Source organism: Haliotis rufescens, unplaced genomic scaffold (genome assembly GCF_023055435.1).
Source record: "Haliotis rufescens isolate VD_foot unplaced genomic scaffold, xgHalRufe1.0.p SCAF_14, whole genome shotgun sequence".
In the NCBI taxonomy this organism is placed as follows: domain Eukaryota; kingdom Metazoa; phylum Mollusca; class Gastropoda; order Lepetellida; family Haliotidae; genus Haliotis; species Haliotis rufescens.
Genome location: NW_025963824.1, coordinates 30,685,178 through 30,696,141, shown reverse-complemented (window position 1 = coordinate 30,696,141; position 10,964 = coordinate 30,685,178). Strand labels below are relative to the sequence as shown.

Sequence of the window (10,964 nt, the reverse complement as noted above, 5' to 3'; positions counted from 1 at the left end):
CGCTTTCAAGTCATGTGATGAACAAAATGGTGGCTGCCATGTCGCCGTAAATGTTATTCGACTGTTGAACCGTGCGACATGGAATCTTACATTCATGGAAAGGATTAGAACTACTTGTTTCCATTTCTTAAGGTTTGTCACTTAATTGGAGTTGAAGAAGTCAAGTACTAGTCCTTGATTCAAGTGACAAGCTCCACTCCTATTTTTATCACTGACAATTTGGCGTCAGCTGTCAAATCCACCGCCCTATATCGTGGAGATGGCAGAAGGTAAGAGGAGATGGACATTGGCATATCTTGACTTAGTTGAAGTTCCCTTTGATCTTGCTGAAAAATACGGAGGACTGATCGAAGAGCTGGATTTAAGTTACAACCGAGTGACGTATCCTTTTTAGCACTAGCAGACCCACATTAATTTCATATTAATATTGCAAGCACATCTTTAATTCATGTTGAAAATTGGTGTCAGGTCAAGATTGACAACCATACCAATGGGTAAAGGCACTCAAAGGCAATGTAATTTGATGACAACAACAGCATTTAGGTGTAAATAAGAATTAAAAAGAATTTCTGATGTTGTGCGGTGTCATGTTGTCGTAAGCCTGTGTTAAAGAATGGGAGTTACGATCAACTTAGCGCTAAGATCACTTTGTGGAACGGGGCCCAGGGCAATGATTAATGCCTCAAATATAACAAAGATAAAAAATAATTGTAATAGAAAGATATATTGTTGATTTATGGTTCAGTAAGTCATATTCCAGATTTGTCACAGATTAATTGAGTCTGTCCGAAATAAACAGGGGTTGATATCATGAGAAACGTCCCATCCTTTCTTGATACAGTGACATGCAAGTATGTGATAAAGTGAAATGCTAATTTTAAACACTGTTTTTTTTGGTTTTTTTTCATTAATCAGTGCGTTTCCATGGTAAATAAAAAGCAGGAAATGTAACGTAACGTATGTCTGACTTTTCCTTATGTCTGTCAGAGATTTACGTTTCATGAGTGACTTCCCCAAAGTGTCGACACTGATCCTGGATCACAACAACATCTCCTGCCAAGTGAAGCTGCCGTCTCTGCCTGAACTCATTACACTATGGGTCAACCACAACAAGATAAGAAATCTGGGTATGTGACAATGATAATACAATAAGAATGTTTAATTTGTGTCACCATGGTAACAAAATGTGCATATACTTTCAGTAACCATGAGGCCAGAATAAATACAGTAAAGATTTTTATCCAAACATTTTAAAAATGTTGATGGATGGGCTTGATGAGAAGTGTGAAATGTTTGGCAAGATATTCTATGACTACATAAATGGTGTATTTCATCAAGTAAAGAAACAGATGCCACTTTTATTTTCTATAGGATATTTGGCACAGAAAATGATTAAGAAACTGATCATGTATTATTGGGGAGAGGGCTGGTGAGATTGGGGTTGGGTCTGGGCGTGGGCGTGTCATGAAACAATGGCACAATTTATCACAGCTATACGGGGGCCATAAAAATATGACAGTTCTAGTTTTTCAAATATCTTTTTGTGAATTTGAACATTATTTAGGAACTGGTATTTTATTGTAGGGTGGGGAGAGGGGTCATGGAAATATGTAACATAAAATAGGGGGTCGGCAAAATATGATACAGTCCTAAGACCAATCTCACCCCTATCCCAAATGAGGTCCAAATTGTCTCTGGAAATAGGCAGAATGTTTTAATGTTCATTTGACTGTTGATGTTCTCGTCTTACTGATGTTGTCAATCACCTGATTTTGGGGAATCAGCGCCATTATTCCTGAAGAGCTTGTTCAAGTTGAATTCTGTTGGCTTGGGGCTGTTGTGTCTTGTTTTTCTTTTCCAAGTTTTCTTATTAATGTTCAATAGGAATCACATCCGATGATGAGGTGGTCCATGGTCGGATGTGTTGTTGTGGTAGTTGCATCAATTAGTGATGAGGCCTTGCATTGTCAGGGGGGCTTTCCACGTACAGGTGGGACCCGTGAAGATGCGGGGTAAAGTTGGTCTGGTAAGTGGGGTACCCTAATGGTTAAAGCGTTCACTCGTCACGCAGAAGCCCGGGGGTCGATTCCCCACATGGGTACAATGTGTGAAGCCCATTTCTGATTTCCCTTGCCATGATATTGCCGGAATATTGCTAAAACCGGCGTATAGCCATACTCACTTACTCCATCAATCTCACAAATGTATATTGATAAAAAGTTCTTGAAATTTCAAGATACTAAGTTGAAAATTCAAGATAATGATCTTGAAATTTGAAGATAATAAGTTATAATCTTAAAATTTTGACTTATTATCTTGAAATTTCATTATTTTGAAGTTTCAAGTTGCTATGTTGAAATTTAAAGATAACAAATTGAAATTTTAAGTTATGATCTTAAAATTTCGACTTACTATCTTGAAATTTCAAGATCATTATCTTGAAATTTCAACTTAGTATGCATCTTGAACTTTTAACTTAGTATCTTGAAATTTCAACATGAAATTACAAGTTAGTATCTTGAAATTTCAATAAAAAAATTTTAAAAACAAAGGCTTCCGTAAAAATGTAAAGAGGAGAAACACACATCTTTTCTCCTGAGTTGGAAGGCAGTGATAAAGTACAAAAAACATAGTCTTTTAATCCATCATCTTTTTTCACCAACTGACCAGGTTGTTTTAACACAAAAAAATTGTAAACCAAGAAATTATAAACCTAATGACTGTTTGCCATTTGTTCACAAAGTTAGTGGGGCTCCTGTACTGGTTACTGGTATGAGGTATAGCAGTGATAATACAAGCCAAGTTTATCACCCTGATAACTCCACCCGACACAAACAGACAAGATAACGCCATGCCTGTGTTCCTCGGGTCAGTAAAGACTTAGTCACAACATTCCGTACTTATTGATATGAAGGACGCATCACTGTGGAAGCTGCTAATGCTATATATAGAAAAGAACTTCTTTCTCAATCAGCAGTTGGCATTTCGAAATAATGATATGTACTACCGTATTCGATGTAATATGCACCCTAATAAGCGCCTGCAGCGATATTTGCTAATATATTGGGTAGTGAACATTCCCAATTAGCACCCCTTCCGATTGATCAATGTACACAAGACTTATTTATTCGTGTATAATACGCAATCAAGTCTTATATTGCAACCTTTAATTATGGGCAATTAAATTCTCGAAAAATTTATCTGTCATGTATAATATGCCCAGATTTTTCTTTTGTATCATTTCAGGCTGTCAGCATAAACCACAAAATTTATGATCTTTTTTTTTTCACCAAAAGTTTATTCTAATAAGAGCCCCCTATTTCTAATTTTGTGAGCGCCCTGGGCGCTTATTACGTCGAATACGGTATTACAGATTACAAAATGTAGAATTATTTCCTTTGAGTGGCATTTAGAAGTTGGAGTGATGAAGTAAGACGAGTTCTATGGATGAACAACTTCTTTATTACAATTAGTGCTGAGATTGCCACGTCTCCATGTAGACGGCGTATAACTTCTTTGAGTGGCATTTAGAAGTTGGAGTGATGAAGTAAGACGAGTTCGATGGATGAACAACTTCTTTATTACAATTAGTGCTGAGATTGCCACGTCTCCATGTAGACGGCGTATAACTTCTTTGAGTGGCATTTAGAAGTTGGTGTGATGAAGTAAGACGAGTTCGATGGATGAACAACTTCTTTATTACAATTAGTGCTGAGATTGCCACGTCTCCATGTAGACGGCGTATAACTTCTTTGAGTGGCATTTAGAAGTTGGTGTGATGAAGTAAGACGAGTTCTATGGATGAACAACTTCTTTATTACAATTAGGCACTAATTGTAATAAAGAAGTTGTTCATCCATAGAACTCGTCTTACTGTAGAATTATTGTTCAACAATATCATATATGTGTTCAACACTGCTGCATTCTTAATAAATCATGTCAGGTTTGATGTCTTGGTTGATAATACTAACAATAACAACAATAATAACGATAGTAACAACAATATTAATATGCCTAATTATAAATATTGTGCCAGATTCCATTCACCTAGTGAATCCTCATATACCCAATAAATCAGTGTTCTGTTTTCATTCTCAACTCCCTAGGGAGTATACAACACAAGCTGCCTCTGAGGCTAGAAGGTTAACAGTCACATGATCATCATCCTTCCGGGTACCCATTAACTGCTGGGTGAACAGGCATATCGAATAAAGTCAATTGCGTAAGGAATGCTTTAGTGTGGGGCGTTCACCCATCAAAGTAACTCTCTGCAACTCTCCGCTGTGCACTGTGCACAGGACTATGTGCCGTCACATGGTGCGTCTACATACCCCAACAGTATGGACATTTGCTCATCTTATCAATCACCGGTTTGTCTGGTCTAGGTTTAATGATTTACAGGCTTTCATCAGCTGATTGGAGTCAAACAAATCAAAAAGTAGTTTCAAAAGTTAAAAAAATTTCAAACATATTTCTATAAAAAATTGAAAGTGATTCCATGACATTTGATTGGCTAGCAAAGCAATTTTATATGCATTTATGTTTCCGTAAACCAAAAACAGTTAGGCCTGTTTCTTGATTGGTTGATAATAGAAGGGGTGGGGCTCGTGTTGCGTTATTGCACTGAATACAGTCAAGTCTCGTTAATCCGACACTCGTTAACCCGACACTCGGCTTTATCCGACACAAATGATGGAAACCGATTGATTCAGTGCTATTTAGTCCCGTTGATCCGCCATTCTCGCACTCCGACTCCGACACACCTAATTTGCAAAGAATTAGCAAAATCACTAATTAATCAGTCTCGTTAATTTGACACAGTGGTCAGCGTACTCCGTGTTCATCTCCCCGTGAGTACACAGCCGTGTGTTTTAACAGAGATGCAGAGATTAACTTAACAATTAACAGGAAAAGCTATTCAAACCTGTATGTACAAAGCTATACAAATGTAGTTTACAAATTGTATGTTGTCAACACTTTTTGTGTGTAATATTTAAGTAAGCAGTCTGCGAGTTATTATTGTTGACGTAATATGTCACAAGACTTGACTCCAATATGTATTTGCGTTTATGGATTTAAAAACATAAAATTACGAATATCTGTCGGGCAGATTTACACGGCATGCATTTTTTTTTTTACATTTTTACCTCCAGAATAAAAAAATGATAATGAAGTCATTTCTGAATTAAATTCTTTCTCTTCAGGTGTGTTTGTCGCCACAATTTCAAAGACGTGCCCGAATCTGAGGTTTTTGTCCATGATGAACAATGAAGCTGCCCCCAGCTACTTCAACGGAGGATCCTATCAGCAGTACGTCGACTTCAGGTCGGTCACATTCACACAGATACACAGGGGTGTTCATTAAAGATTTCCCCTGACCCACTTTTGATGGACCTAGTGGAATGAAACTTGGCATAGGTATTAGTCTTTCTCCACATAGGAACCACCAAGAGTTACATACTTCTCCCATCATTTTATGCAACTATGGAGACCTCGCTTGTAAAATCCCTCATTTTGCGTCTGAAACCAGGACTTGACTTCAGAAATCAGTGTTTCATCATCTGTGAAACGTTTTCCTTTCAAAAATGACTTCAGGGTTGGAAAGAGGTGGAAGTCAGATGGTGCAAGGTCAGGAGAGTAAGGAGGATGTGGAAGGATTTCATAGCTACAGGACCGCGCTTCTGTCTGGGCAACATGAGAGTTGTGTACTGGAGCATTGTCTTGCAGGAGACGGACACCCTTGGTCAGCATGCCCCGCCTCTTAAGCTTGAAAGCGTCCCGCAATTTCCGCAGCAGTGAAGCATAATAAGCTCCTGTAATTGTGGTACCCTTTGCCAAGAAATCCATCATCACTACTCTGTGCTGGTCGCAAAACACCGTGAGCATGACCTTGCCTGCAGAGGGTTGGACACGTGCCTTCTTTGGGGGTGGTGACTCCACATGCTTCCATTGCATCGACTGAACTTTAGTCTCAGGATCATAGAGATGGACCCATGTTTCATCCTGTGTGATAAGTCTGTCAAAAAAGTTTGCCTGGTTTTTTTTTGCACATGTCCAAAAGATCCTTTGAGCAATTGACTCGTTCCTGCTTTTGGAAAGGTGTGAGCAACCTGGGAATCCATCGTGCAGACACCTTATGCATGTTCAAATTGTCATGGATGATTTTTTCCACAGACCCTACACTGATCTTGACATCTTGTGCTAACTGGCGAACAGTTATACAATGTACGTCGGTCTGCCAAAATGGCGGTCTCCACTTGATGGATAGTGTCCTCATCAATGGCTGAATGGGGGCGACCAGGAATGGCAGCTGTTTCCACAGATGTCCGACCACACTTGAACTGGCGATGCCAGTGTTTAACAACGTCATATGATGGGGCATCTTCCCCATAAGTTGCTTTCATTTCATCGAAAGTTTCTTTTGGTGTGCGACCTTTCAAATATAAAAACCTAATCACTGCTCGGTATCCTACTGGCTCCATTGTCACACCCTACTCGATCATAACACCTGTAAAAGTAATAAGATTAATATTTCGGTGCTGCAAATTCAGACATAACCCATAGATACATGTATAATTACACATGTGAAATTTCAACCAAATATGATAACCTTAAGTGGTTTAGGGGAAATCTTTAATGAACACCCCTCATACATATTTCATCAAACCAGACACATCCAAATTTATGGTTGGTTTGTTGTAATACGCCACACTCAGCAATATTCCAGCTATATGACGGCGGTCTGTAAATAATCGAGTCTGGACCAGATAATCCAGTGATTAATATCATAAGCATTGATCCATGCAATTGGGATCGATGACATGTATCAACCAAGTCAGCGAGCCTGACCACCCGATCCCATTAGTCGCCTTTTGCGTCAAGCATAGTCACCTTTTACGGCAAGCATGGGTTGCTGAAGACCTACTCTACCATGGAATCTTCACGGGTCTCTCAATTTATGACCCGGATACCAAATACCACCTGACCCTACCCAGTAATCTCACGAGTTGGGTATAAAGTGCGGCGTTAAACAATAAACCAACCAACCAATGTCATTGCCAGGTACTACGTGATCAGTAAGATCCCTACCCTGGAGGCACTGGATGACAAGCAAGTTACTTCGGACGAGAGAAGAGAGGCCGAGAGAATATACAGGAAGCCAGTGAGTGTAATTTTTGTTCTGAACTTTCCAATACATTTCTATTTCCATTACAAGCAGAGACTCATGGTGCTAAGATGTGTCTTAGACAACACAGCTTCGTGGAAAGGCCTACATATTAACTCTTGTGTTTCAAATTGAAGACTGTTCCTGAGATTGAGTTTGTGAAGTTTGTTTTGTTATGGAAGATAAGTGTCATTTGTCCTAAGTAAGTGTTTAATCATTTCGGTTCCTGAGATTGTGAAGTTTGTTTTGTTGTGGAAAATAAGTGTCATTTGTCCTAAGTTTGTTTGTTTGTTTGTTGTTTGACGCCCCACTCAGCAATATTCCAGCTGTATGACGGCAGTCTGTAAATAATCGAGTATGGACCAGACAATTCAGTGATTGACACCATGAACATCGATCCACAGAATTGTGATAAGATGACATGTATCAACCGCCTCTTACGACAAACATGGGTTGCTGAAGACCTATTCTGACCCGGATCTTCACAGGGCCATTTGTCATAAGTAAATGTTTAATCATTTAATTTCATTTCAGTTTGTTGTGGAAGATAAGTGTCATGTGTTTCATCCTTGCAGATCAAGAGAAGCAAGAAGAACAGCAGCAGCAACAACGCTGCCAAACGACGAAGCAGTTGCTGGAACTGAGTTGTCTCCTCGTCAGACTTTCTCCACAAAGTGAAACTAATATCCCTGTGAACTTTCCCCGAATATCTCGACAATGAATACCATTGTTTGTTTATAATGAGAAAAGCTCATTTTGATTAATACCAATCCTTTCAAATCTGCACTCATTGATTGAGGCAGGGATTTTTGTTTAGGACTTTGAATTCTGGGGGGGTGAACGGTTATCCCCCCCAAAACTTCTACTTGCCAAAACCTCTACGCTTAGTTAAGAGAACATGTGGGTTCACCTATTCTTATAATGGACCAGCCCAAGGGCATTAATTTGTAGTAGGACAAGCTGGGATAAATGACATGAATTAACTTGACCTAAGATCAAACAGTGGTTAGTTTGTTTAACTCCAACAACTAAGGGATTATAGTGAGTGAGTGAGTTGGTTTAACACCGCTTTTAACAATATTCCAGTTATATCACAGCCTGTCTGCTTTATGTGGGAGGAAAGCCCGAAGTGATGCAGGTCTTAAGACATTTACCACTTCGGTGAAACCCACAAGCACGGGTATGGTGCTGACAAACCTAGAAACATAATTGGGGCGAACCGGGATTTGAACCCACAATCAAATGTTTCTGGCATGCCCAAGGGACGCAACTCTGCACAGCGAATCGTGACGACTTAGACAACTGGGCCACCATGCCCCCTATGGGATTATATATGCATGTAGTGAGAGAAGTATATATAGAGAAAATAAGTTGGAGAAGGGTACAGATTACACTGGATGAGGATGCAAGGTTTCTCCTGTCGCTGTGGAACCACCACTTGACTGATTGTTCAGTCTGTAGATGTTTTGGCAGTAGAGGTTTTGGGAGGATACCGGGTAAACAGTGCAATATGATTTAACCTCCTGTTCTCCCCAGTTGTTGAATGATCTCTTCCACCGCCAAGGTAACACTGATATCTTTTGTAAAACTGATGGATTAGTCAATTTGATGAACAGGGAGGTAACAAAGTGACAATGTAAAGATACCAAAAGCATATTGTCAGGAAACACTAAAACTGTCCTGTGTAAAAACAATGCTTGTGTTTGATGTTTGTTTGTTTGTTTTGTTTGTTGTTTAACGCCGCACTCAGCAATAGTCCAGCTATATGACGGAGGTCTGTAAATAATTGAGTCTGGACCAGACATTCCGGTGTTTGATGTCATGAGCATCGATCCAACCAATTGGGATACGATGATATGCATCAACCAAGTCAGTGAGCCTGACCACCTGATTGTCGCCTCTTACAACAAGCATAGTCGTCTCTCACGGCAAGCACGGGTTGTTGAAGACCTATTCTACCCCTCATTTAAGAATGCTGGATCCACCCTATAACAACTTATGATTCAGTTTATGTAAATAGTGATGTATAAATTAAATATTAAATTTAATATATTGTGTACATTGACAAATATGTGATGCTCCATATATGTGACCTATACTCAGGGACCATAAAATAAATATTATTTCATGATCTCGGTTATACCTTAAATATTACTAATTCGTCATTGTGTATTATTTCTGGTGAAATGTGACAGTAAAATTAGCATTTGTTCATGTGAGATTTTTGTGTACATATATAGATGCTGAGGGTTTGGGAATAGCAGCTTCTGAAACATTGGCGGCAAGGGTAATGCACTCCACTCTGTTAATTTTGTTCATAAATTTATGTTTCACAAACATGGTTGGTTGGTTTGTTGTTTTACACGGCACCTGGCAATATTCCAGCTATATGAGGGGCGGTCGGGTAGCCTAGTGGTTAAATCGTTAGCTCGTCACGCCGAAGACACGGGTTCGAATCCCGACATGGGTACAATGTGTGAAGCCCATTTCTGGTGTCCCCCGTCGTGATATTGCTGGAATATTGCTAAGGCGGCGTTAAACCAAACTCACTCACTCATTCCAGCTATATGACGGCGGTCTGTAAATAATCGAGTCTGGACCAGACAATCCAGTGATTGACATCATGAACATCGATCCACGACAAACATGGTCAAAGGGCAGACAACTTTTGACAGCTTACAGCAGTAATGATCAGTGATTCGGATGCTGAACTGATCCTCTGTCATGAAAGATGCTGGCCCGTCATTCTGATACAATACTTTTGAAACAGTGAATAAAAGAAAAGAAACAGAAAAAACTTGACTCACGCATGCTAGAGTGAGTGAGTGAGTGAGTTGGGTTTTACGCTGCTTTTAACAGTATTCCAGTTATATCTCGGCGTGTCAGCTTAATGTGAGAGGAAAGCCCGAAGTGATGCAGGTCTCAGACGTTTACCACTTCGGTGAAACCCACGAGCACGGGTATAGTGCTGACAAACCTAGAAACATAATCGGGGCGAACCGGGATTCGAACCCACAATCATAGGTTTCTATGTGCCCAAGGGACGCAACTCTGCACAGCGAATCGCGGAGCCTTAGACGACTGGGCCACCCGTGCCCGATGTATGCACTGAGGGGCACACAACTCATATTATGATGTGAGAGTTGGTTGGTTTATTGTTGATTAACGCTGCACTCAGCAATATTCCAACTAGATGACGGCGGTTTGTAAAACAAAACTGAGTCTGGACCAGACAATCCAGTGACTGACATCATGCGTATCGCACATGCCGTAAGTCGCCTTTTACGACAAGCATTGTCACCACTTACAGTTAGCATGGGTTGCTGAAGACCTATTCTACCCCGAATCTTCACGTGAGGGGCTTGGCATGAATATGAACGATGTATAAAGTGAAAGCATTGCAATGGATGAGAACCACGCCCCTGGCACTTTAACTGCATTATCCGTGCAATATTTGTCAAAATCATTAGATCATACGTTATCAACAATCCTAATTTGAAAAATGCTATTGACATCTGGAGAAGTAGACCTTGATTTATTATCTTAACTGTCCGACCCGTGAAGATCCAGGGTAGAATAGGTCTTCAGCAACCCATGCTTGCCGTAAAAGGCGACTATGCTTGTCCTAAAAGGCGACTAACGGGATCGGGTGGTCAGGCTCACTGACTTGGTTGATGCATGTCATCGATTCCAATTGCGTGGATCGATGCTCATAATATGAATCACTTGATTGTCTGGTCCAGACTTGATTATTTACAAACCGCGGTAATATAGCTGCAATATTGCAGCGTTAAACAAC

At 40.0% G+C, this 10,964-nt stretch overlaps 1 protein-coding gene across 1 annotated transcript; it reads left to right on the top strand.

Annotated features, from left to right (window-relative positions):
* Positions 1 to 2: 2 nt before the first annotated feature.
* LOC124143333 (leucine-rich melanocyte differentiation-associated protein-like) lies at positions 3 to 8,325 on the top strand. The gene is made up of 5 exons (XM_046512266.2): positions 3 to 381; positions 988 to 1,127; positions 5,205 to 5,325; positions 7,063 to 7,162; positions 7,741 to 8,325. Exons 1-5 carry the CDS (start codon positions 260 to 262, stop codon positions 7,807 to 7,809), a joined length of 552 nt encoding a protein of 183 aa, XP_046368222.2. The 5' UTR covers positions 3 to 259; the 3' UTR covers positions 7,810 to 8,325.
* The last annotated feature ends 2,639 nt before the right edge of the window (positions 8,326 to 10,964 follow it).

What these genes read in the sequence shown, in the direction of transcription:
- LOC124143333 (XM_046512266.2), top strand. Translation starts at nt 260, where the DNA reads ATGGCAGAAGGTAAGAGGAGATGGACATTGGCATATCTTGACTTAGTT. An exon ending in TTAAGTTACAACCGAGTGAC is followed by an intron (nt 382 to 987) that starts GTATCCTTTTTA and finishes TATGTCTGTCAG; the next exon opens with AGATTTACGTTTCATGAGTG. An exon ending in CAGCAGTACGTCGACTTCAG is followed by an intron (nt 5,326 to 7,062) that starts GTCGGTCACATT and finishes TGTCATTGCCAG; the next exon opens with GTACTACGTGATCAGTAAGA.